The sequence below is a fragment of the Talpa europaea genome (assembly GCF_964194135.1).
Source record: "Talpa europaea genome assembly, chromosome: 3".
In the NCBI taxonomy this organism is placed as follows: domain Eukaryota; kingdom Metazoa; phylum Chordata; class Mammalia; order Eulipotyphla; family Talpidae; genus Talpa; species Talpa europaea.
The window spans coordinates 141,683,020-141,707,979 of NC_140069.1; the positions used below are offsets into that span (position 1 = coordinate 141,683,020).

General features: G+C 45.6%; 1 protein-coding gene across 2 annotated transcripts in view; it reads left to right on the forward strand.

Annotated features, from left to right (window-relative positions):
• The window catches only part of TBXAS1 (thromboxane A synthase 1), a gene marked incomplete at both ends in the record, with an annotated part of 132,131 nt that overhangs the window by 50,264 nt on the left and 56,907 nt on the right, over positions 1-24,960 (forward strand). The window contains 2 exons of one of the 2 annotated variants that reach the window (XM_084229601.1): positions 4,367-4,463; positions 15,590-15,706. In XM_084229601.1, the coding sequence (XP_084085727.1) occupies positions 4,367-4,463; positions 15,590-15,706 (214 nt within the window). The remainder of the gene's footprint in view (positions 1-4,366; positions 4,464-15,589; positions 15,707-24,960) is intronic. The other variant, XM_084229602.1, reaches the window with a different exon arrangement.

Sequence of the window (24,960 nt, forward strand, 5' to 3'; positions counted from 1 at the left end):
TGTATGAGCTGTGTGGTTGTGAAAGCCCCCGCACTACGGTTTGACAGCTGGGGAGCTGCCATTTCCCTCTGTCTATGTCAAGCATATAACTGGTAGGGCATGTCTGGATCCCATTTAAATGTTTTATCACATGTCCAGTCCTTATATTTCATATCACCATATCACCTAAGCTAGACTCTGTGCCAAATACTAAATTCTGTCTGCATCATCATGTTTTCCACGATCCAACAGCAGATCATCACCGATTTCAAGAAACTTACACTCATCAGGAATCATATAACCATTTCTTTTTTGGGGTGTGAGGATAGGAGGAGTTTGGTTGTTCTTTTGCCTGAAACTTTTAATATCGCCTGATAAGTTGGGTAAAGACCGCAGCAGAGAAGAGGATTGTATCTAGTTTAGCTAAGGAATTGATCAATAAACGCTCAGGCATTTGTAGAAACTGGCCACACCCTTTATATTTGTCACAGGTCGGTAAACTTTGAGTTTTGTTGGGTGAGAAGAATGATTTTGCTCCCAGAAAGATCTGCAAACTGATAATATTATTCTCCAGGAAGGTTTATCTCCATATTTTCTCTCAAATTGCTCTTCGTTATTTAAAAATGGCCATGTCTATTCATCACCATGTAGATCATAATGAAGGCTAAGATTTAGATAATCTAAAAAACGGGAGGACCTTCAGTTGAAACCCAACTGTCAGCCAGTTATTTAATCTTTTATGACAAAACTGCCATAAGGCAAAAATACCCATGGAAGTGCTTGCAGCAAGGATCCCTAGAACCACCACCGCTGGCCCTGGAGTCGTACATTCCCTGTATAGCTGCTGCGGGAGGAGACAGAGCTCCCCACAGCCCAGGCTCCAGGTCTGCATTCAGGGGAGGATTCCAAGTAGCTTGGCTAGGTCATGTCCACAGCCTGGCCCAGTCACCCCTGCAAGGAGATGACACTCCATGATGGGCAAGGCCTGGATGGTGAGTCCATCCGCAGGAGGAGAGGGCAGGTGCGTGCATTTGAAGCTCTCCAGAACTACCTGGAATGGGGCTGGGGCGCACACCAACAAAAACACAGAAAAGAAGGCTTGAAAAACAAGTCTCATTTCCACAGGGCTCAAGGCTCGGTTTCAGTTCTTTTGAGGAGCACCTCAAAGTACAGATGAGTGCTTGTGTAAATATAAATTCACAAGATTACACAATTTACATGTAAAATGGCGCCAGTTTTCTCACGAGGTTCATAAACCAACTCTGAAGCAATTCTAAAGGGATGGTGACAAAATTGTTTTTAGCATTAGCAATGTTACTAAAAAAACCCACAAAGACTCCCCGGGTGCCCACTCCAAAGGACAACTTACATTTGAATGGAGAAGTATTCTTTTTTATTTTTTTGAAAACCCAGATTAGGGATAAAATTATTTTTGCTAATAACCAAATCAATGCAAAATATATTGCCAAAATATCTGTGTGGCCCAATGTAAATGTTTTACTTTTAAATCTAAGAATTTAGGGAAATGAGAACGGGCGTTAGATTTGGTTAAATATAGCTCAGGGTTTTTAAGTTGGGGTTTGTGGGACCCTGGCCTGATTACTGTCAATCCCAGGGCCCCCTGGGGAGTTTGTTAAAATGAGAGAGGACTGAGTTCCACCCCACACACTCTGGTCAGGCAGCTCTGGGTGGGGGCAGGTATCATTATTTTCTGAACACTTGGCAGGTGGGTTTGACCAGTCATCATGGCTGAAAAGCCACTGCCCTTGGACTGTGCTTGGGGTGGTGGGAGAATTCTTGGGGGCATCAGCTCTAGAGAGCCTGATAAAATGCAGATTCCTTGGCTGCCCAGGCCTCCTGGATCTGACTTGGTAAGGAATAGAGCTGTCACTCTATAGTTTATTAAGCTCCTAAGTGACTTAAAATTATTTTAAATTTGGGGATAATTACAGAGTCACAGAAAGTTGAAAAAAAAATGCAGAGTGGGCCTATGTACCTTCTAGTGTCCCCCAAGAGTAACCTTACCAAAACCAGAAAATTGGCATTGGTACAATGTACAGTGCTTATTCAGAAATTATCAGACTTCCATGCACTTGTGTATATGTAGACCTTTATGCAATTTTATCACATGTGTAAATTTGTGTAACCATTGATGTAGTAAAGACATAGATTTGTCCCATCATCACAATGCTCTCAAGAATCTCCCCTTTATAGCTATACCAACCCATCACCAGCCCTATCCTGAACCCCCGTCAACTGCTAATCTGCTCTCCATCTCTATACTTGTGTTATTTTTAAAATGTTACATAAAAAGAATCCTATAATATGGAACCTATTGGGATTAGTTTTTTTTACTCACATAATTTTAGTGAGATTCATTCAAATCATTGCATATATCATAGTTCTTTTTTGGTTTACTGCTGCATAGTATTTTGTTGTGTGGACATACCACAGTTTGTTTAACCACCCACCTGTTGAAGCACATTTGAGTTGTTTCCGGTTTTTGCCTATTCTGAATAAAGGTATAATGAACATTTATGTTCATGTTTTTGTGTGAGTGTAAGTTTCCATTCCTCTGGGATAAATGCTCAAGGGTACAGTTGCTGGGATATGCATTAGATATATGTTTAATTTTATAAGAAATTGCAAAACTATACTTCAAAGTGGCAGTGCCATTTTGCATTCACACCAGCAATGTAAGAATGACATAGTTTCTTTGCATGCTCATCAGCATTTGATATTATTTTAGCCATTTTGATAGATGTGTGGTGATATCTCATTGTGGTTTTAATTAAATTTCCCTAATGGCTCATGACATTGAAGACCTTTTCATGTGCTTACTTGTATATCCTCTTCACTGAAATATCTGTTTGTGTCTTTTGCACACTTTTTAATTGGATTGTTTATTTTCCTATATTGTAGATAAAACACCTCTGTCCGATGTCTTGCTAATATTTTCTCCCAATCTATAGATTGTTTTTCATCTTCTTCTCAGGATCTTAAAAGAACAAATTAAATTTTTCGTGAAGACTAATTTATCAATTTTTATGGACTGTACTTTTGATGTCAAGTCTAAATGTTTTACTTACTCTTAGATCCCAAAGATTTTCTGCTACTTTTTCTAGAAGTTTTGTGTTTTACATTTAAGCCCATGATCCATTTTGAGTTAATAGAGGGCATGAGATTCATTATTTTTGCCAGAGTACGCCCAATTGCTACAGCACCAATAGTTGAAAGGCTATCGTTCATTCACTGAATTGTTTTTATATCTGTCAAAATCAGTTGAGGTATTTGTGTTCTCTATTCTTTTCTACTCATCTGTGTATCTGTCTTTCTGCCAATACAATACTGATTGCTGTAGCCAAATTTTGGACTCCGGAGGATTGAGTCCTTCTACTTCATTCTTCTTTTTCAAAACTGATTAAGTTGCTTCCTTCTTTATCTTCTGGGGATGGTGTCCAGAGGTATCAAGAATGGTCCCGTATTTGACATAACATCGTAGGCTATCCTACAGCACAACCTCTAACAAAACTAGACCACCCCAAAACTCTGCTGATTGTTTACCTTTATACAAAAAAGGTTGGGAAAGTGCCGAAATCCACATGTTGTGTGCACCTAGGCTGACTTCGAGGAGTTTGTACTGTGAGACCTAAAGTTCTTATGAGGCTGTCTCGAACAAAAAAGGAGGCCTTGAAGGCTGTGACTGGGTCTTGATCCTCTTGTGTCCCCAGTACTTTAATAAGTATAATGGACTAAAGGACTGCCTCCAGTCAGAGTTCACTAACAGCAGCTGACTTGTTGGTCCTTCCTCCATTTCTTCGTTAATGCCGTATCTGTTGAGTTCCTTCAGATACAGGTGTGGCAACCAGATGGCTCAGGCCTTCCCCCAACAGGTTTAATCATTCCTGAATTCTCTTAATTTACTTCAGACTTTTTCCAAGAATCAATATGTAAAATTTGTTGGCCTTCTCTTGCTAGAATGTCTCTCTCTCTCCATTTTTGGAGACCTCCACCTTTTTCCTTCTTGGTCTTACTACAAGATCTTATGAATCCCTTAATCTTGTGTTTACATTTAAAGATGAGTCTTTGCCACTAGGTTATGGATTTCTGGGAGTCAAGGACTGTATTTTATTCACCCTGGGATCGCCAGGGACTGGCACAAGCTGGGATTCCATAAATACTTATGGAATGAAACGTGATGTTGGACCTTCGCAGATCGGCTGTGCTTTAGGTTTAGTACAAGTGTTTCATCATCGTCGCTACACTGGTGCTTTCTACTTATCTGTTATCCCTCCTGCTCGGCCTCTGTGAATTCCTTTCAGAAAAGAGAGTGGGAGGAGAAATACAGCACATTTTCAAGTAATTTTTTTTTTTTCATTCCTTACAGGTACTATCTTGGTCGCCGGATGTATATTGTTATCTCTGAGCCAGACATGATCAAGCAGGTGTTGGTTGAGAACTTCAGTAACTTCACCAACAGAATGGTAAGTGGTTTTCTTTCTCCATATGAATGGAGGGGCATTACTCTAAGAAGTAAGACCTGCACACCAGATTTAATAGGGACACGACTGGGCCTCTTCTCAGCTTAGATCAGCTCAAAACTGAAAACTGAGCTCCCCAATGAATTCAGGTTTTCAAAAGAGATGTGCAGGATGGTACAAAAGAACAACATTTACATTTAAGAAATGCTTCGAGAAAGCCAAAGCTCCGGAGAAGTTGTGGCTAATAAAAATGCTAAAACCAGGAGGGATCTCTAAAAGTCTGTTCAAAGCTGCAGGAAGCCAGGGGCACAGGTCAAGTGACTAGGGAAGACAGAACCAAGCGAATAAATATCAGAGAGAAAGCAAAATCTCAAGCCTCTAGTGCTTACTTCTCTCCCAGAGAATATAAAGATCTTAAGGCTTGAAAAGGAAGACAAACACCACGCAGGGGGAAAAGTGTCCCCAAGTAAGAGGCAGCAGAGCCTGTAAAGAGGACCCCTTAATATCTGCTCAAGTCTCCAGCCCACTACGAGGATGTACACACTCCATCTTTTGGGGAAAGAACTTATTATCTTTGATGAGAAATCCTAAAGAATGAAAGTGGTGATAGAAAGTGGCAGAAGACGGCATCGTCCATGTATTTAAAACGAGAAGACAGGGATTCTAGCAGAGAAGACGGATAACCTTTATGTTGACGCTTGGGAAGCGTCTAGAGGGAATTCCTAAATGCTTGCTTGGGAGAATTCAGAGAATCACTAGGTGCCAACCTTTATGTGGTGGTTGTCAAATTAAGCTCATCTTCCATCTTTACAGGACTAGTAAATAACAGTTTCACTCTTTGGTTGTTTATGTGGCAAACTTTTGCCCACCTGCCACAGGTCAGGCGCTGTCTGGCGGCTGATTATAAAGAGACAGGAACCTCAGGCTTTTCCTCCAGGAGCTCACAGTGTAGGGAAGGAGGCACAAGGTGGAGATGAGAACCATTCAGTGTGTTTCCTGTGAGTCCATGGCAGGGAAACTTCCAGGACGGCCCAGGGAGGCTTACGAGATAAGCAGCCTGGTGTCTTCTCTGAAAGCAGCAGTGGCCCTGCACAGTCTGCTGGTTGAATTACCTGGAATGCGTTTTTCTCATTAAATTTCATAAGCACTTATCTCATCGATACAATTATCATCTGTATTTTACAAACATGAAACTAAGACTCAGATGAGGAAACTAAGCATTAGCTTCAAGAACTATGCCGAGTATACCAGAGAGGTTGTAGCTAGTATAAATGCTGAAGCCAGGAGGGGGCTCTGAAACTGATCAAATCCTGGGCACCCAGGATTTCGCAGACAATGAAACTAAGACCCCAAGTGGTCGCGACCACCTTGGGCTCAGGTCTGACAGCAGGAAGAGCAAGAATGCACTGCCAAGGCGAGTCCAGTCTCCTTTTCCTGCCACGACTACCACAGCTGTCTCAGAGGATACTTCTAGATTGTCAAGGTTTAATCGAATAAATGGCTTACTCGATCCACCCAAAACCTGCTGTAGTCACCCAAAACATATTCCTCTTCTGGCCCCAGAGTGCCAGGCCCAACTCCAGACATGCCACAGTCACTAGAAGGAGGTGACCTGGAGGGAGGGGCTTACTGGCCTGCTAACTCCCACCTCAGGAGGGCCAAAGGAATTGCTGACATCGGACACTGCTGCCCCCAGCTTCTCTTGCCCGAAACTTGGTCATTAATCCCCTGTGCAGAGGAACCTGAAGTTCCTCTGTGGAGCTGGGGCCTTAGAGACGGAGGAGGAGTCTGCCGTTAAACGCAGCTGTGTTGTAGGCTGCTGACTCAGCAAGGAGAGTTGGTTAAAGAAAGAAATGGGTGACACCAACGAGTGGAGGGTCAGCCTGGACCACCACGGGTGTCTGAGCTGGCAGCAAAGGGCCTGTTCGTCCTTGAGCCCCTGAGGAGTCAGACAGGATGTGTCAGTCATGTGTTACCATATGGCTTCCTGGGGCTCCTGGGCTATCACCATGACACATGATCTGGAAGAGGGTGCACTCTGGGGTGCTGGGCCAGGTGTATACTCAACATGTTCAAGCGGAGGGAACCCAACAGTTGCCCCAGCTCCAGGCAATTTCTCCTCCAAACCAAGTATCTGTCTCCACTGATATTTTTTTCCTCCCCCACCCTTTGACTAAGAAGGTCTTTGGGCCCCAAACTCCAGAATGTGGTCCTGATTTCCTTCTGCCACTGGACACAGTGCCCTCAGGACAAAATTCAAAGTCTCCTGATGAGGTGTAAGGGTCTCTGAAACTCAGATCTATTACATATACTCCCACTTCCTCCTATACAGCTGTCCCTGCAGCTGGACTGGCCTCTCCATTCTCTCTGTAACCTGCTCTGGAGAGCCCTGCCCCAGTGCTTTTGCTCATGCTGACACCGTCAGTAGAATCCAAGGCAGCATAACAGCAGGTCTTGCATTTACTTGCAATGTGAGCTTTAGCAAATTATTTATTTAAAAGCCCCTCACATTCCTTCTTTGGAACATGGAGCTATGCTCTACCTACTGGTCTTGTAAATATTGTAAATGAGCCTTGCCTCGGCACAGCGCTCAGGAGACAGGCAAGACAAGCAGTCAGCAGGCACTAGGTGCTGTTAACAAGAAAACCATACCCATCCAAACCCTAGCTATTCTCCAAGGCTTTCCTCCTCAAATTCTGCCTCCTCCACGAAGCCCTCCCTGCCTCCAGCCACAGTGACTTTTCTGCTCTGAGCTGTTACAGCATTCACCATCAGCATCACCCTTTTCAAAAGGACCCCATGGTTTCTTGTTGTATTTACAGTAAAAAGAAGGTATTACTTTCTCCCTACCTTGACTGTTAACTCTTTAAGGCTCTTCGTTTTCAAACCCAGACACACAATCACTCTTCAGTATCGAATATATTCATGTTCAAACTAAATTAAATCTCTATCAGCCAAACCTTCTCCCTAGAAGGCCTATTACTTGAAACTGGAGATTCAAATAACACCTCCACATCCGCGTCACTCACAAACTTCTAGAAAGGCCCCCCCCCCCCAAAGGTGAGCTGGCGAGGAAACCCGATGTTTATCAATTTCCATCTGGGAATGTATCCTCTTATCTATAGCTTTGTTTATGGTTTTAAAAGCAATTCCATATTCATGCTAAAACAACCCTAGTGGCTCCATTTTTTAAAAACCGTCTTTAGAGCAGGATTTTCTCACAGGTTTTTGAAAGTCAAATTAAACCGGGTTCTGTGGTTCCCTCTTCTCCATATGCTTATTTATCTGCTCGAAGAACTCAAGGAGATTAGCGAGGCGTGATTTCTCCTTCCCGACACCATGCTGCCTTTCCTCTAATAAGCCATGTTGACTTAAGTGTTCAGCGATTCAGCTTTATTATACATTCATTCAGTAAACATTAAATGCTTACTCCATGCAAGCTTCTACCAAACGGTCCCTGGTGATACCGAAAATACCTCAGCATATTAGTTTGATACATTAAGTGAAAAGGAAGTTAAATAACGCATGGTTTCATTTTCCAGCAGAGCCCATCTCTGCTCACAGATACAGGCTTGACTTATGCGTGCCCCTGGACGGCCCAGTGGAGGGGGGCACCGTGTGGGAAGTTGGGCTTAGTTCTCAAATTTCACGTGAGCTGTAAGAGCAATTGATAGAGAATCCTGGCTGGAGCTGGTGGGTGATCCTCAGGGGATTTTTCTAACATATATCACTATTGAGGAAATAGTTGAATTCAAACATTGTTGAAGGAAATGTTTTTCAAGCTCCAGAACACTGGGCCCAGCAGGCCCTGGGTCAGACCCAGGATGCTGGTTGTTCTTTTTTTTTTTTAATTATATTATTTTCATTGTGGTCACATCGCTTTACAACACTGTATATGGCTTAGGGGTAGAGAGTCACGCCTCTTCTAATGGACATTCCCACCCACACCCACCACCCACAGGCCCAGGCCTCTCCTTGCTCCCCACCCCCACCTCCCAGGGTGGCAGTTCTTCTATCAGACTTCCTCATTCACCCTTGGGGGTGCCAGTTCTGGTAATGTCTGCTCTATCTGACCCCTCTTCCGAGTAGACTCCTTGGGCCTCTATCTGTCGCCTCGGCCCTTCCTGAAGTTGCTTCTGGTGGTGTAACCACAGCTTACCGTTAAACCCAAATCAGTCTTCTTAGCCTTTACAGCACCTCAGTGATCGCAGCACCTCAGGGCTGGTTATTTTTATTTAAATATTTTTAATTAGCTTCTCTTTGTTATCAGGCACTCCATGAAGCCAGGGGGTGGCTCTCTTTTTCCTTTAATATCTGTGGAATTAATATCTGTCCGGGTGACTCAAGGGACATGGTCAAGGCCAGCTGCAGAAGTTCTCATGCCTGGCTGCTCAGCAAGGCCAGAGAGGGGGCAGCTGGAGGAAGAGTGATAGGGAACAGGGTTAGGCCCCAGTCCGGTTGGTCTAGTCAGAAGGGGGTGTTGCTGTCCTGCTGCTAGGGAGTTTTATGTGGGGTCCCCAGAACAGCAAGGAGAGTGGGTGAGGCTGCAGGGACACCCATGCCCAGGCCGGTGGCGGCACATAGAGGGAGTGGCCGTGGATTGGTGCAGGCTGCGGGGTAGAGTCCTGTGAAACCACCAAGTCCCTGGCACTGGTGAAGATGCTGAAGTTCCAAGGGAAATTAGTCACCTGAAGCCCCACCACCCCCTGATCTGCAGCAGCGCCCCACTAGGGAGGAGGGCACTGGCTCATTACCATGCTCGCGGGGGAGGCGGCTTCCATTCTGAGCTCCGGGGAATGGGCCACCTGAGCAGGGGCTGCAGGGACCCACCTGCTGGCACCCAAGGCGGGAGGGGGCCTCAGCAGGTTTGCCATCAAAGGTCCCCTAAAAGGGGGGCAGGACCCACTGGACTAGAGGGGAGTGTTGGTGTCTTGGCGGTAGAGGTGGGCGGTAGCTTACACCTGCAGAGGTGGAAACACTTATCTCCAAATCACCCTCAGTGTTGACGACCAACGTGACCGCAACAAAAATAATTTAAACGGTAACTAGAGGACTTAAAAAAAAAAAAAGGCAACTGCCACTGGCCCCCTCCACATCTTTGGAAAACTTGCTAGCGATTCTGATCTCCTCTCCCTAAAGCATTCAGACCTTTAAATGTGTGCAGGAAGACGAAGGCTGTGAGGATGGCTTTGGCACACTCTTAGGGAAGTCCTCGTTTGTCACTTGCGTCAAATCTTGAGGACTGTGTGTAGATGTGCATTTCTTGAGAAATGTTAGGGAGGCAGGGCCGAGCAAGGCAGTTCTTGCTGAAGGCCCAGACCCAGAGAACCAGGAGCAGGAGCGCCACCTCATTCGCCCAACGCCCTGTCTATTTTGAGACAGGACGCTTCTTTGTTTCCTGTGACACTGCTCTGCACAGGAAATGCTCCACTAGCACCTGGAAGCTTCTCTCCCCAGGCTGCTCCCTAGAAGTCCCGGCCTCACAGCCAGATGGGATGCCCACCCCCTATAGGCCTGCAGGCTCCTGCTCTTCCCCAGCCAGATCAGCTAGTCCTGAGGAAGCCGGATCCATGGGCTTGCCTGAGCCCTAAAACACAGTTAACTCAGCCTCTCTACATGGTACGACCACATGAGCTCCCAATCTCCAACGGCTCCGTGAACTGTTAAGAATGTAGGGATTGTGTTAAGCAGTACCAATTTAAATGCTCGATCTTCTGTTAATGCCTTACAGGACTTTTTAAAATTTCTAAATCTTGTTGGAAGCTCAAAATGGCCCTTGGGAGGCTGGTGGGGGCACCGTGGTTCACCCATTGGCGCTGACCACTGTGAAATAGAAGTTTCCTGGTCTGGGTGAGGTTATACGAGAATTAGAAAAAAGTTTGTCACAGTGGATCCGGGCTTTTTGGTGATGGTGTATACTTTCTGATATATTTTTGCAGCCTACTTGATGTGCTTAATACTAAACAAATACAAAACAAACCACTACCCCTGAAATATAAGTGTCTTTTGGAGTTTTTAAAGCATCTTGCTCTGTTTACCTGTTGCCGGAGGCTCTATGGGACTAATTTGAGGAAAACTGTTGATTGTCCCACCAAGAGGCGAGTCTGAGATTGTATAGATCTTAAGTCAATGGTCTTGCATGTTCCAGAACAACACAAGAAGACCTTTTTTCTTTTGTAGGGGGTGGGGAGCTATGGCTTCATATTCTATTATGTCTTTTTTAGAACAGCATGCATACTCGGGAACAGCAAAAATGCAATGCTGCAGCTTTTTGGGAAGAGTGAGTAGCTCTGTGCTCACCACTCTACACCAATGCTCACTCACTGGGTCAGCTGAGAATCCCTGGTCTGGCCCTTGCAATAAATCGTTGTTCTCATCCTGAGAGCACAGAATGCAGAGGTGTTGGTTTTCTGTAATAACTTGCTACTCGGCATTGTGTAATTCTTCAAAGTTTAAAGTTTATGCTTTGCTGATCTACTAAGAAGTGAGACTCTATTTTAAGAGATCTTAATTGAAGAGGCAAACATGTTCAACTGTCCAGGAAAACAGCAGGGGGGCCAGGAGGCTGCTTCTGAACCAACACTGCTTATCAGGATGGTGTTTCCTAATTACTGGGACACTACCCCCAAATTAATGAACTAATGAACTAATTCAAAAAGCACGTTGTTAGCTGCAAGATCAACATGTGTTGGTTATAAACCACCTTGTACCTACTCTCCCAGTCATCAGGGAGTCCTGATAGTTTTGGTGGGAGCATAACACCTGGCATATAGTGGGTGCTCCATTGAGGTTCACACTTGATAACCGACATCATTCAGAGCTGAATTTGCAATCCCCTAAGCCTGCAACATGTCAGAGATCATGTTGGAGCGTGGTGACCCTGGTGATAGTCAGAAGGATCCCAACTGGCCAGGGGATTCCTGAGCAGAGGGGGTGCCCTGATAGCCCCTTAAATTCTGGAGTCCTCTTCTGGAGACCGTTGTGCAGATCATATGGTCCCTCTCCTTCATTTATCACAGCAGCACATGGATTTCTGTAAGTCAGTTTTCTTCCATCCCATACTCTGCACAACTGAAGTTTTCATCTAAATATGGAGTCTTAAAGTTACATCTGTTGATTTTCATCGTGTTGGTAGGCTTCCAGCATTCAAGTCTGTCCAAATAAATGTTTTTGGTTGTTTAGTATTTTTTAAAATTGAGATAACTTATATATACAAATCTTGAGTTAAAGTTCAATGAATTGTTGCATATGCATGCACCCATGTAACTAACACCCGAATCAAGATGTCGCACATTTCCAACACTCCAGAAGGTTCCCTCAGGCCTTTTCCTAGTCAAACACCCATCATCACCATCACCACCCAGAGATAATCAATCCTCTGACATCTATCACCATTGATTTTTTTTCCTGCTCTTGAACTTCATGTAAATGGTAACACAGAGTATGTGTCCTTTTGTCCTGGCTTCTTTTGCTCAACACAGTATCTGGGAAATTCAACTACAACACGTTGGGAGTTCATTCTTTTTAATTGTTGTATAGTATTCCAATGTAGAAATATACCATAATTTATCTATTCCTCTATTGACAGACATTTAGGTACTTTCCAGCTTTTACTACTACAAATTAAGTTGGTCTGAGCATATCAAGATTGTTCTTGGTGGCATATATTTAGGGGTGGAATAGTTGGATCATAAGCTAGGGTGTATGTTTGCCTTTTTGATACATACTATGAAACAGTTTTCCAAAGTGGAGGAGCCAATTCCTACTCCCAGCAGTGATGAAAGAAGGTCCAGTTGTTCCACATTTTAGTCAACAGTTTGTCCTGTCATTGTTTTTCATGATAGTTATTCTGGCGACTGGGTAATCAGGCATCTCATTACTATTCTAATTTGCATTGGGTGACTGGTGATGTTGCACACTATTTCATATGTTCATGGGACATCACACTGGGATGTCTTTTTTATGAATTGCCTAATTCTGCCCATTTTTAAGGTGCTTGACTTTTTACGATCGACATACTATCATTCTTTATATGAGTCTTTTGTCAGATAGGCGTATTGTGAATGTCTTCTCCAATCTGTGGTTCGCTTACTCATTTTAATGACATCCTTTCTTAATACAAGTCCAGTATAGAAAAATCTTCTTTCACGGCTATTTCTTTTGGCATTCTGTTGAAGAAGGCTTGCCTGTCTACAAGGTCACAAAGATATTCTCTGGAAGTTTTGTTTCTCCTTCCTCTATTAGGACTGTGATCGACTGCTGATTAACTTGTACCTGGAGTAGGTTGTGGGGCTGCCTGTGTCTCGAGGGACCTGCAGGAATGGGGGCATTAAAGAGCCCTTTAGACCTTGCATTGCACACTTTGGAAAGGCACCCTAAAGAGTCAAGTTAGAGGTTCCCATTAAAAAGCGGTCACTGGACAAGATGAGGCTTGTGTTTCAGAAAGGCCCTGCAGATTAGTGGGGACATGGAAAGTAAAGATAAGGCTGGAGGCAGGGGAACCCGTGGGGGTCGTGAGATCATGGTGACCTCAGCCCGGGTGGTGGCTGCAGGGAGAGAGAGAACTGGCTGATCAAACCCAACTGGAAAGTGATTGGAGGGGTTCAACTGAGACTCTGCACACAGGGTTAGACTGACAGGATGGGAGCCCCAAAACCCTGTCACCAGCATCTCCCTTCCGCCCCCACACTCACAGTCCTCCTGCATCAAATCTACCAGTCCTGTGCCTCATTCCCTTCAGCGACAGCGCTCTGTCCCTAGAGCTGCCGCATCCCTAACCCTACTACGTTATTATATACAGGTGGGGGCGGGGAGGGGCAGTGGGCAGTTATTCACATTTAATGGGCCCAGAGTTCCAGTTTTTCAAGATGACAAGAATTCTGGTGATGCACGGCGGTGAGGGCTGCCCCACAGAGTGAAAGTACTTACTCTACCCAACTGCGTACTCGACAACGCTCAAGAAGGTCCTGCATTATATGGGGGGTGTGGGGGTGTGTATGTGTGTGTGTACAAACTAATAAAAAAAAATACCTGGAGTGATCTCCCAGAGATAAAGCCTCAGAGTCAGAAGAGTTCTTAAAGGGCATTTAGAACAAACTTCCAAGAAGTGGGGTACAGTGTCCAGTGATGGGGAGCTCATCACTCAAGGCAGAGCTAGAATTTTCCCCATAGCTTCCACTCATGAATCTAGTTCTAACCCCAAGAGTCACAAAAACAAGCTGCTGCCCACTCTGTGTAACGTGCAATCAACACATTTTTTCTTTGAGCACATGTAAGTCCCACTCTGCGATCTTCTGAGTTTTCTCTTTCCAGTTAGATTTCAATTTCATAAGACATTATTCCATGTCCCCTCACTCTCGGTTCTTCTGGTGAGATGTGTTTGCTGCTCTGTCTTGCAGTATGGGGTCTAGAAATGAAACGGTAACTAATGATCCTGAAATTTTCCATCAAAACATGAAAAACTATAATGGACTTGGCGGCTGAGGGGAGATGGCTGCCATGAGGGTTGGTGAGGGAGACATTGGGGGGCGTCTGGACAGGAGGCACACAGGCCTGGATTTGTCCTCCAGGTAAAAACTCCTGGGTCCATTCCTTAAGTCTGAAGGAGAAACACAAAATCCAATAGATCTTGACTCTTTTTTATTCTGTTTCACCAGAACCCCATCAACCAGCTTCCCTGGGAGTAAATGCTTTATCACGTGTAGCGTGGCACAGGCCTGGGTGCTGGCCAACACACAAATAACATAACGTACAATTTCCTCCTTTGACTCTGGAACCTAAACAAACGGGTTGTGTTCCAGAAATTCCATAAACCCACAGTTCTGGATAGTGACCGTGACACTTCTAAAGAATTTCATTCTAAATATAGAGAGGTATTCCTCTGCAGAAAAATATCCCAGCCACTTGCTTCTAATATATAATTAAATCCTCCCTAGATACTCTGCAGCTATGTTTTATAGCTTATTTTGAGTGTTCATATTTTATCAGAAAATTATAATTTTCCTCCAAATAGTAGTTTTTACAAGGCTTTTGAATTATGATGCTGGCTTCATGTTCCAACTATAATTAAAACAGTGAAGAGAAATAGTGAAACCGTACATCACACGGGGTTTTGAGGAGAGCTTGATCCTCCAGTCCCCCTGTCTCCCACCACCCTGGGTCTGGGGGTGTCTTGACCAACTTTGGAGACCCCAGTTTTGACTACGTGGTGAGGCAGCTGGTTTGAGAAAGGAATAGAATGACGTGGAAGAAGGGATAAGGTGATTTCATCCTCAGCACGCTTCAGACTCAGCTTAAACATCTCATCCTCAGAGCAGCCTTGCCAGGCTTCGAGGCCCATCCCATGTTCTCCACTAGCCCCATCCCCCTCCCTTCATAACTCATGTTCTCACACACCGTAACAACTCTTGGTAGGTTTATGAGCTTACTGTCCCCACTAGACTATCAACTCCACGAGGGCCAAAGCGATGTCTTTACTAAATACTGGCTAGCCAGCATCTTGAATTATCAAACATTCAATAAATGTTGAGAGAAAAATGAATGAGTGAATGAACAAGAAATGTGCAGGGTGTACATTTGGAAGTGGCCCTATTGGAACATGCCTCTGAAAGAGTCTTCTTTTCCCCTCTTCTTTACCCCCACATTCCCCACTTTCTCTCTCTCCACTCCACCCCCCATGGACCCACCCACATATCTGTCAACTCCCCGCCCAACCTAAACAATCCAGCCACAAGTCCCTTGCCACTGACTGCAGACAGGGCACTGAGTCCCAGGGAGACAAGCCCATCTCCGAGAAGCCTGCTGTCTGGTCCTCAGGGAAGCCTTGCTCAGCAGGGACCGCAGAGCCCCAGGAGCCCCTGAGTGCTTCTACAGGGTGACATGTCGTGACAGGGCAGGACGGGACCAGCAGGGCTTACCCATCTGCACCCCCCACCCCACGGCCCCTGGTGGTGACGTTTTAGATCATTCTCTGTGAGTCTTGATTTTCTCCTGTATCCTTGCAAGAGAAATCTCCCCACTTGGAGGTCCCTGGTGGATTATAAGCAGACTGTCCACCATGGACCCGTGTGACCTCCAAGATGACCTTGGTTTCCGAGTGTCCTAACCCTCTGCTTGTCACTTCCCATCAGGCATCAGGCTTGGAATCCAAGCCAGTGGCTGACAGCATCCTGTTTTTACGAGACAAGAGATGGGAAGAGGTCAAAAGTGTCCTGACTTCCGCCTTCAGTCCTGAGAAGCTGAATGAGGTGAGACCAGGGAAATGCCAGCTGCCTTCTTAAGGAGCAGGCTCAGGTTGCATCACGAGAGCAGGTGGCTTCAAATGAGCTGCCCCCAGGGCCTTCAAACCTCCCTCTGATGTCAAACACAAGGGACACTGTATTGGAGTGACTTTCACTGCGGCCCCCCACATCCCGGGGGGTCCAGACCGCGTGAGTCACCCAGCTCTCAGGGTCCCGGTGTCCAGAGGCTGCCCCGGGAGTGTGGAGGGGCACTCTGGTACTCTGATGTGCAAAGGACCACGGGGGGATCTTAAGAGGCAGGTTCTGACTCTGTAGGCCTGGGCTGGGGCCCGAGAGTCCCCATTTCACACATGCTCCGGGAGACGTGAGTGCTTCCAAACAGCGGCCCACTCTTTACTGAGCCCCCACAGACGGACTTGAAGCCAGGGTGAGTGGTGAGTCTGGAACTGGAATGGGAGGGTCGTGCATTATTGGGGGGATCAACAGACGTTTCCGGCAGAGCTCCAGGCCGGCAGGTATGTCCAGGTGAACCCTCATAGCCAGTCAGAGAGAAGGCCACGCCCACAGCATGCCGCCTCCCCTCTAAGGCCCTGGTCTCCTCTCCCCCGTGACCCACTCTTCTTTAGGGGCTGCTCGTCGGCCTCCCGGTCATTGTGACACCTCCTCGCTGATGGCCCTGTCGTTGGTCTGGCTTTGGTGTATGTTCCAAATTCCGCAGCAGCTGGGTACTGATCACTTGGACACTGCTGCCTGAAGGCAGGACCGCCTAATTTGGGTCCCAGGAACATGGTAACTCCAAAGCAAGTGACCGTCAGAGCCCTCCATACAGTGTCCACCAGGCCCTGCTGTGCTAGAATGCCCGGCTTGGAGCGGTCTGTTCACAGCTCAACAAATGAGCAAAACTCCTGGCTTATACTCAAGGTGCTCCCTCATCTGGTCTTGTTTGATTCCTGTAACTCCTCTGAAGTCCCTAGAATAGGAGAGGGTCCCATATTTCACAATTAAGCCATTAATTAAACTCACCGAGAAACCAGGGGTCCTGCCCTCAACCTCACCGAGGAATGAGGCTGAGATTTGCATTTCTGCAGAGGTCTTTGCTGTTTGAGGGCAGCATGTGAACTGTGAGGGACACTGCCATCACCCTCATTTGACAGATGAGGAAACTGAGCCACAAAGATGAAGGAAGGTGACCCGTGTCACAGCCAAGGTTAGAACCTTTTGCTTGATGGCTTCTCTTACCATCAAAGCTCCCTGGCACTCTCCAGGGGCTGTCTGGAGGCTGGGGCCAGGGAAGAGGAGCACATGGGGTCTCTGTGGAAATGCAGGGAGCCTGAAGCAACATGCCTCCTTTTCTGCTTAAATTTGGGATCAGCTGATGTCTGGAAAAAGCTTTCAGATAGAATACAGATTTCTCCTTTCTCTCCGGTAGAGCCATGTATCTCCACCGCCTGGGCCTGTGTCTTGCTCATGTTTCCCCCACAGGGGGGCAGCTGCCGCAGCAGTCCCCAGCATCCCATGCAGGCCAGCCATCACCAACTCAGTTCCTTCTTCCAGACCCCAATCAGCTAAGGGGGTTGGTGAGGGGCGAGAGACCATTGACGAGTGTAACCCAGATGCAGCCTCCTCAGCCTCAGGTCATACTGGCATCGCCTGGGGAGCCTTGCAAACTCATCACTATGGGCCCCATATCAAGAAGTTTTGATTAAATTGGTTTGACTTGGAGTGAGCCTGGGCTTGAGGGGTTCAGGGCTCCCCAGGTGATTCTAACCACCAGTCACGGATGGTTCCCTCAGGAGCAGGGGCATCTCCCGCCCTCTGCTGCAGGAGCATCTCCCAGCTCCACACTGGCCACTCTCTGCAGAACTCAGTGTGAGATGTGTTTGCAGGAAGGGCTTGCTGCTTCAGAAAGTTGCAGAGCGCCACTTGGGCCAGCTGCCGCTGCTGGAGGGAGGGTCACCTTTATTTCCGAATCACTACACTGTTGAGTTAACCCCAAGGAAGCAAAGAGGAGAGTAAGGCAAAGCCCGGGTTGTGATCTCCAGCGCAAATTGTGCTGTATTTCTTTATTCATGAGTAAATAATGACTTGACAGCACCAGCCATGCAGAATCTCATTTGTTAAAAAGAAATTGATGAAGGGTATCGATTTTTTTAAGGAAGGAAAAAGTTTTCCTGACACTCAAGCTGTGTTTCTCTGGCAGGGGGCAGCGGGTAAGATGAAGCTGCAGCCTATCAGGGTCTGGATTTCTTGAGCACCTGACAAGGTCGACTCCAGAAATGAACACACTGTGGTGTCCCAAGCAAATCCAGAGCTCCTGGATCCAAGGCCTTTTCTCCTCTGGCTCAGAAATGCAATTCTCAGTACCTGAATTAGGTGCTGGAAGTAGGGTTCCTCCATGGGATTCACAGCTCTTGGGGTGAAGAGGGGGTCATCAACCAAGGGGACAAAAGGGAGGAGTGGCTGGGAGGGAGAGAGTTAAGAAAGGACATCGACTCCCTGGGTTTGCATCAACGTTCACCCATTACTTAGCATACGCTACTGGTCAACTTAAAGCTCTTTCTGCTCAACACAGTTCAATTTAGTTTCTTGAGTTTCCATTAGAAAGGATGCCACTGGGGGGCGGGGGGGCAGTAGCTTTTCTCCCCCTTTGGAGAGTTTGGACCTGGTAAGGGTCAGTTCCCCAGGGGGCAGCTAGGCAGATGCCTCAGGAAGGAGGCTGCAGGGCCTGAGCTCAGCAGAGGTGTAGGGAGATGGGCATTAAAGACAGACATGGGTATGGCCCCCCCAAGACTGTGAGCCCCATAAGAAGAGAAGAGCACCCAGGAGAGTCGTGTTGAAGCGAGGGGCAGAGGAGACACCTACAGAGAAGGATAGAGGAGAGCAGCCTGAAACAGAGATCCTTGAGAATGGAGGGGGAAGGGAGTATTTCAAGGAAGCAGCAGCAAGGTGCTGAATGCTGCTTAAATAGGAGACACAAGGACTAAAAAGTACAGGACAAAGATGAATGAAGGCGAGAGGACAGGCTGCCAGAAATCAGTGTCCCTGACCGCCTCCTTCTCCAGCGTGGATGACCCTCCTGGTTTCTAGATGCTTCCTTGGAATCGACCCTCCTTTTTGCTCCTTAGGTCACTGTCCTCCTCTTGGCGTGGGTACCTGAGTCTGTTTCCCTGGAAATAGCTTTGAAATATCAATATCTTCAGTCCTTTCTGATTTAATAAGTAGCTTTTGGACTTTTATTATCAAACTTCAGGGTTTATTCCTGAAGTGCAGATTTGTTTTCCCTTGCAATTCTGAGCCTTTCCTCCTTCAGACCTTTACTACCTGAGTTGGCGTCATTAATATTCAAAGCCTCTGGATGACACCATCTTTATTTGTGGGGATATTAGGCTTCCTCTGTCAACAAAGCTTGAAAGTTACTTGAAAATCAGCATTATATCATGAATCCATATTTTTATTTAAAATAAAATTGGCTCTGACTTAAGTCTTAAGGGATAATAGAGAAAGACAGAGAACCAGTGAAAACTTGATTGATGCATCCCCGATTCCAGAAGAAGAGACTCTGAAATTGTAATTCAGTGCCAGACAAGTTATTGGGATTTATATGAAAAAAATTGCATTTCTGGGAAAACAACTGACTTTTTTATTAGGGAAAATTTTTGCTCTATTAGCCTGCCAGAGTTTTCACCTCATCCCCTAAAGGATTAATTTTTTTTAAGGGGCAACCAGTAGATTTACTTAGACTTTTACAGAGTCTTTTGCTAGATTCTTTACCACAAACTACCCTGAGATTGTAAAACTTAATTATAGGCTGGGAAGTAAATAGATTTAATTTCAGGAAACTAAACTAGGGCTTAATTAATTCTTCTCTGGGGGAAAAATAAAAATAATGGGATTCCCTGGGGACCCAGGTGGGTACTAGTTTTATTCTTAAATTTTATAACTCATCTGAAAGCAGGTGAACACCATGATCTAGATATTTGTGTTTTCCTATAAGGTCTTCTGACTTAAAAAATAATATTAAATCAATTGGAATTAGCTCCTAAAACTTATCCTAAGAGTGTGTAAGTCAGCACAAACGTGACAGATAACCTTCGGCATAAGCAAGAATAAAATAATACATTCAGGAGAAAAGCATCCAGACTGTGCTTCTATGATGATGAACTTTAAGCTATGAAGTATTGCGGAAAAGAACTTGAAATCTTTGGACTAAGAACACTCCAGGGTCACATAATTCGGTGAAACACTGCAAACCATCTTCTTAGAGGTCCACTATGGATCTTAGCCTATGAAAAGCTTGCAAAAGGCCTGAAGTAAAGACAACTGTTTAAGTTTGTTTATTCTGGGCTCAAACACGTGTTCAATAGATAAAAACACGCATGTATCCTTCACATCAAGGACAGCTATTGAGAGAGATGAGGCTCTCGGACGCAGAGCCTTTGGAGGCAGCCTGCATGGGGAACTCCATTCTCAAGGGGAGAGCAGGTTTTGAGTTGGATGGCCCAGACCCCACCTCCTAGGGTGGTTTTTATCTTCTCATCCCTCAAGGTCCAACAGAAATGAAGGCTATTTCCTCATTCATGCAATGCCTGAGGCTTTTGGGGGACCCACTGAGCAGACACAGGAGACCTGGAGGCTTCCTCAAAGAGGGTCTGAGGCTGGATGTGTGTCACTCGAGAGTAAATGAGCCAACAGTGTCTCTCCTCACGGGGTCTCGGCTAAAGAAAAGTCAGGCCAGCAGGAAAGGCTGGTATCACTCCCAGTCACTGAGAACCAGCTCTCTGCCTCATTTTTCACTTTCATCCAGATGTTTCCTGTCAGGAAGGCACAGTCAATAATATATGAATCTTAAAGGAGGAGGCAGATGTGGTTATTATTCCCTCTAGACCTCTCCTGCCTTGGGGAAGACATATTACCCAGGAATGACTACAACTTAAAAAAATGTTAACCTGATATAGCCAGCTTATACATAAATGCATGACAATGGCCATTTCAGTGCAAAAGTCTTTGCGGGATCACAGTCATCCTCACAGCTCAGTTTGGCCTTTACATTTCACTGTGAACTCTTCAGACAAGCACACACAGGGCTTCTAAAACAGAACCCGTTCGCCCCATAACGTCAGAGCAAGAGGCTTTCTCCCGAGGCTGCATCAGCCTCCAGTAGTCCTTGTTTAATATTTGCTTCTATTTCTTAATCCTTCCAAACAACAAAGATGAAAGTATGGTTGTGGTAATAAGTACTTCAGAGTCCAAAAACACATTGTCTCTGCCTGACCAGTTACCCATTTTCCAGAATGTCTGTGTACTTATCTAGCAGCAAGAGACCATTATGCAGCCACACAGCTATATTCCACCGACACCTAATCTCCTAATTAAAATCGGTATAATGATGGACTGTTTAAATTCTGGTTAAACTGTGCCTTTTCCATTTGCATTTAAAAGAAAACACACTCCTCATCATGGGTACCCCATCCTGGGTTATAATTTGGCTTTCCTTTGCCAGAATCATAACATCGCTCTGGTTAAATCTAAAAGAGCATCTAAATGTGCCTCCCGGCTTGGCCGTTGCTGGGCAACCCCGCAGCCACCTCCTCGCTGGAGTGAGTTCTAATTGGTCACAACTCTTGATAGGAGTCACTGACTTATTAGAAATGACACTTGATTATTCACCTAGATGGCCGGAGCTGATAACTAACAGCGGGAATTTCTGCATAAAAATAAGTCATGGATGTTTTTAATATCTGGGTGGCAGGAGGAGGCTGTAAGTTTCGTTCGCTGGTATTAATCTTACATGTGTCAGTCGTCAATTTAGAACACTTTCAGCTATTCGTTTTTCTATTTTTTAAACCAACTGTATGTTTAAATACCATCTCCCACCCCCTTAGCAGACCCTTATTTATTCAGAAAATCCCCCTTTGACATTAGCCCCAAAACATTGCCCAAAGGTCTAAGAATGCCAAATAGAATGGAACATTAAATTCATAAAATTCAACAAATATTAGTTCCTGTCTTTAGGGGGTTTATAATGTAGAAGGGCAACATGGTGCATAAATCCCCACATAATTCCCAAGTTGTGGATGATGGCGACAGAGCTCACTTCCTCTTTGAAGCATCAGAAACCGCGTTGGGGATGGCGGGGGATGGAGTGTTGGATTTGAGCCCTGAAGATTTTGCTGAGTTCTGGCAGAGAGAGAAGGTGCGTGGCAGGTGGCCTGAGCTATGGGCACAAAGGCATCTAGACAAAAAGTAGGGGGTATGTTTGGGGAACAAGCTAGCTAGGACATGGGGTGCATGTGTGGGATTAGTGAGAGGAAGCTGGAAAGTAGGTTAGGCATGTAGAGTTCACTGTCGGTGCCAGAGGGAGTGTTTGGCGTGAACTTCACTGGAGAGTGAGGAGCTATTAAATACTTGAAAGTGGAGGAGTGTGAAGAAGGGGCTCCATTTCATCTGTTCAGCCTCCTAAGATCCCCAGATGTCCCTCACACCCACGCTGCAAATCCTTCTGGAGCAGCTGCGGACCCTGCAGGTCTAGCTCTGGAGATTCCACTTTGCAGTGGCCCCAAAGGCAGATCCCTGGCCATGTTTTGATCACAGTGTGGCGGCCTCTGCTAAGGCTCTTCTGGGAGGCCCTCTTCATGTGTGGACAGATGAGTCCCCCGGGGTTCACATCACTGATGTGTGGGGCTATCCCAACAAAGAAATTCAAGGCAGCACTAAGAGACCCCCTCTTCTCTCCCTAGTCCTCAAATTTACTCCATTCTCCAAACTCTCAGGAACTCTAAAGGCAAATGGTGTTCAAGTTTGTTTGGTTTTCATGTTTATGGCACTAGACCTGCACTGAGTGACATTGTGGCCTAGACGTTAATAACTGAGCAGCAAAGGGATCCTAATTTTTGGGAAAAATAACAACCCCAGAGTCAGAGGATCTGGAGTTCTAATTCTCACTTTCCTAAACTATTTGAACATAAATATAACCAGATGCTGTCTTCTAGGTCTTTACGTAATTCTGAAGTCCAAGCATTAAAGAGACGCAAAAAGCTTTCCTAGGGGTGGCATCTACTGGAGCAAGTAGATGGTCCCACTGAGCTGACCCTTACCTGACCCAAGCTAGGAATTTGCCTGCCCTTTCCATGGTCCCCAAACAACTGTTCCAACTGGTGCTTAGTGGTCTCCTTGGAACCCTAGAATGTCTATAGAAAGGAACTACAATTCATTGCTGTGAGCCCCTCACTTGGAGTAAGGCCCAAAGTTCAGAGACATTCCAATAACTTGCTCAACAGCATAGGTTCAGGTCTTTGACTTGGGGCCAGCTCCCAGAGAACCACATTGCAATCCTGCTCAGCTAGAGAGAAGATCTCAGTCTTACAGTCTTTCACGGACACCTTCCTTCCCTCTCAAGGTCCTCAAGGAGCATTCAACCCTCACAGAGATATTTCTAGAGAATCGACTGAATGTGTCATACTATGTCCATTTCTAATAGAACAAATGTCAAAAACTTCAATAACACACGCCAACACATGTGGGTGACACTGAAAATGTATTAATTAGCTATTGCTGTGTAACAAATTGTCCCAAAACTTAGCAGCTTAAGACAACCAACCATTAGAGCTCATTGTTCCTGTGGGCCAGGAATTCAGGCTGGGCTTCGCTGGGTGCCTCTGACTTAGGGGCTCTCTGTGTCAAGCTGTCCTCCTGGGCTATGGGCTCACCTGACAACTTATCTGAGGCAAGACCTGTTTTAAGCTTACTCACATGTTCATTGGCAGAATTTAGTTCTTATAGGCTTTGGAAGATAGGATAAGAAGCTTGTTTCTATGTCCTTCAGTCAATGGAGATCTCCAAAGGGTTTCAGTAAAACATTGCTCAGACACCAAGTATTTTCAAAAGACCAATCTGGTATCTGCATACAGGGTGGATTGGAGAGTGAAAAAACAGTAGGCAAGAAGGTCAGGGAGCGCTTTTGAAAGCTGATTTTTAGTACACCTATGTGCCAGGCACCGTTCAAGTTACTAAGACTACAATGGCACTTAAGACGTGACCTTTGTTCTCAGAACACAAGATGGCACCTCTTCCAGGTAACTGGCAGCAAAGCCTGAGTTAGAGCGGTCACTGGGGAGGGAAGGATGAGCGAAAGATGCAAGAAAGAAAGTGGTGTTAATGTGGTGAGGCAGGAAAGGCAGAGGCAACAGGGCATTGTCTGTGAGGAATAAGAGAGAATGAGACTATGTGTCCAATCCAGACTGGGGCCTTGGGAATCCTCCAGGAACCTTCCAAAAGGCGACCTCCATGCTGGAACACCTACGACCTTCTAGTGCTAAGCCTTTACATCTTTTATTTCTAACCTTCGCCACAACTCTCCCAGGCAGGTACTTTGTTCCCGCTTTGTGGGTGAACATAAATATTCACTGATGTTAAGCAATCTGCTCAAGGTCACATAAATAAAAAGTGCCAGGAGAGGAAACCTAAACATTGGAGTAGTCTTGAGTATGTGCTTTCCCAGATCAAGTGTATTTAACAAGCTCAGAGTCTTGGCCTCAAGGAAAGAAACTTCAGTGATGAAGTTCTGGGGGTCACTTAAAGGACAGAAGAAAGCCTGTGAGCTGGAGAGTTTCTTAGCCCTTCCTCATCACACCCCAAGAGTTGTCTCTTTGCTCACTCATAAGCCCTCTCTACTTTCTGGAATTCTTTTGCCCTCTGTCTACACCTTGACTCAGAATTCCTCAAGCAGAGTCAGCAAAGAATCTACTTTTTTGTTGTTGTTTTTTACTGTGAACTATCAGAGAGTGAACCCCAGGTGAGCCAGACCTTCCTTCCTTAGGGAATTTCCACTCCAAACTGAGGCTGGTGCTTTGTCCTTCATGCAACTGCAGACCAGTTGTCTTCACAGCCTCCTCCGATGTGGGAGGTGACAGAGCCAAATGGGAAACTTTCTCCCCAGGCTTGGCTGTTTGACTGTATCCCCCAGAAAGAAACTATTCCTTAAAAACCTAATAACATGAATATTTTATTTGATTATAAGTGTAACAAATGTACATTATAAAAAATGTGGAAAAAATATAAGTGAAAATCACTCATTAGACTACAAAGACAAAACGTAAGAGTTATTAAAAGCTGTGTGATGATAGCAGTGTGTGTGTGTGTGTGTGTGTGTGTGTGTGTTTGCACAAGCCACCTCTACCCACTTGTCTGTAAATCTACCCGCTTGTCTGTAAATCTAGAAGAATAACTGCGGGGTTTGTGGATTGTATGAACATGACTGCAAG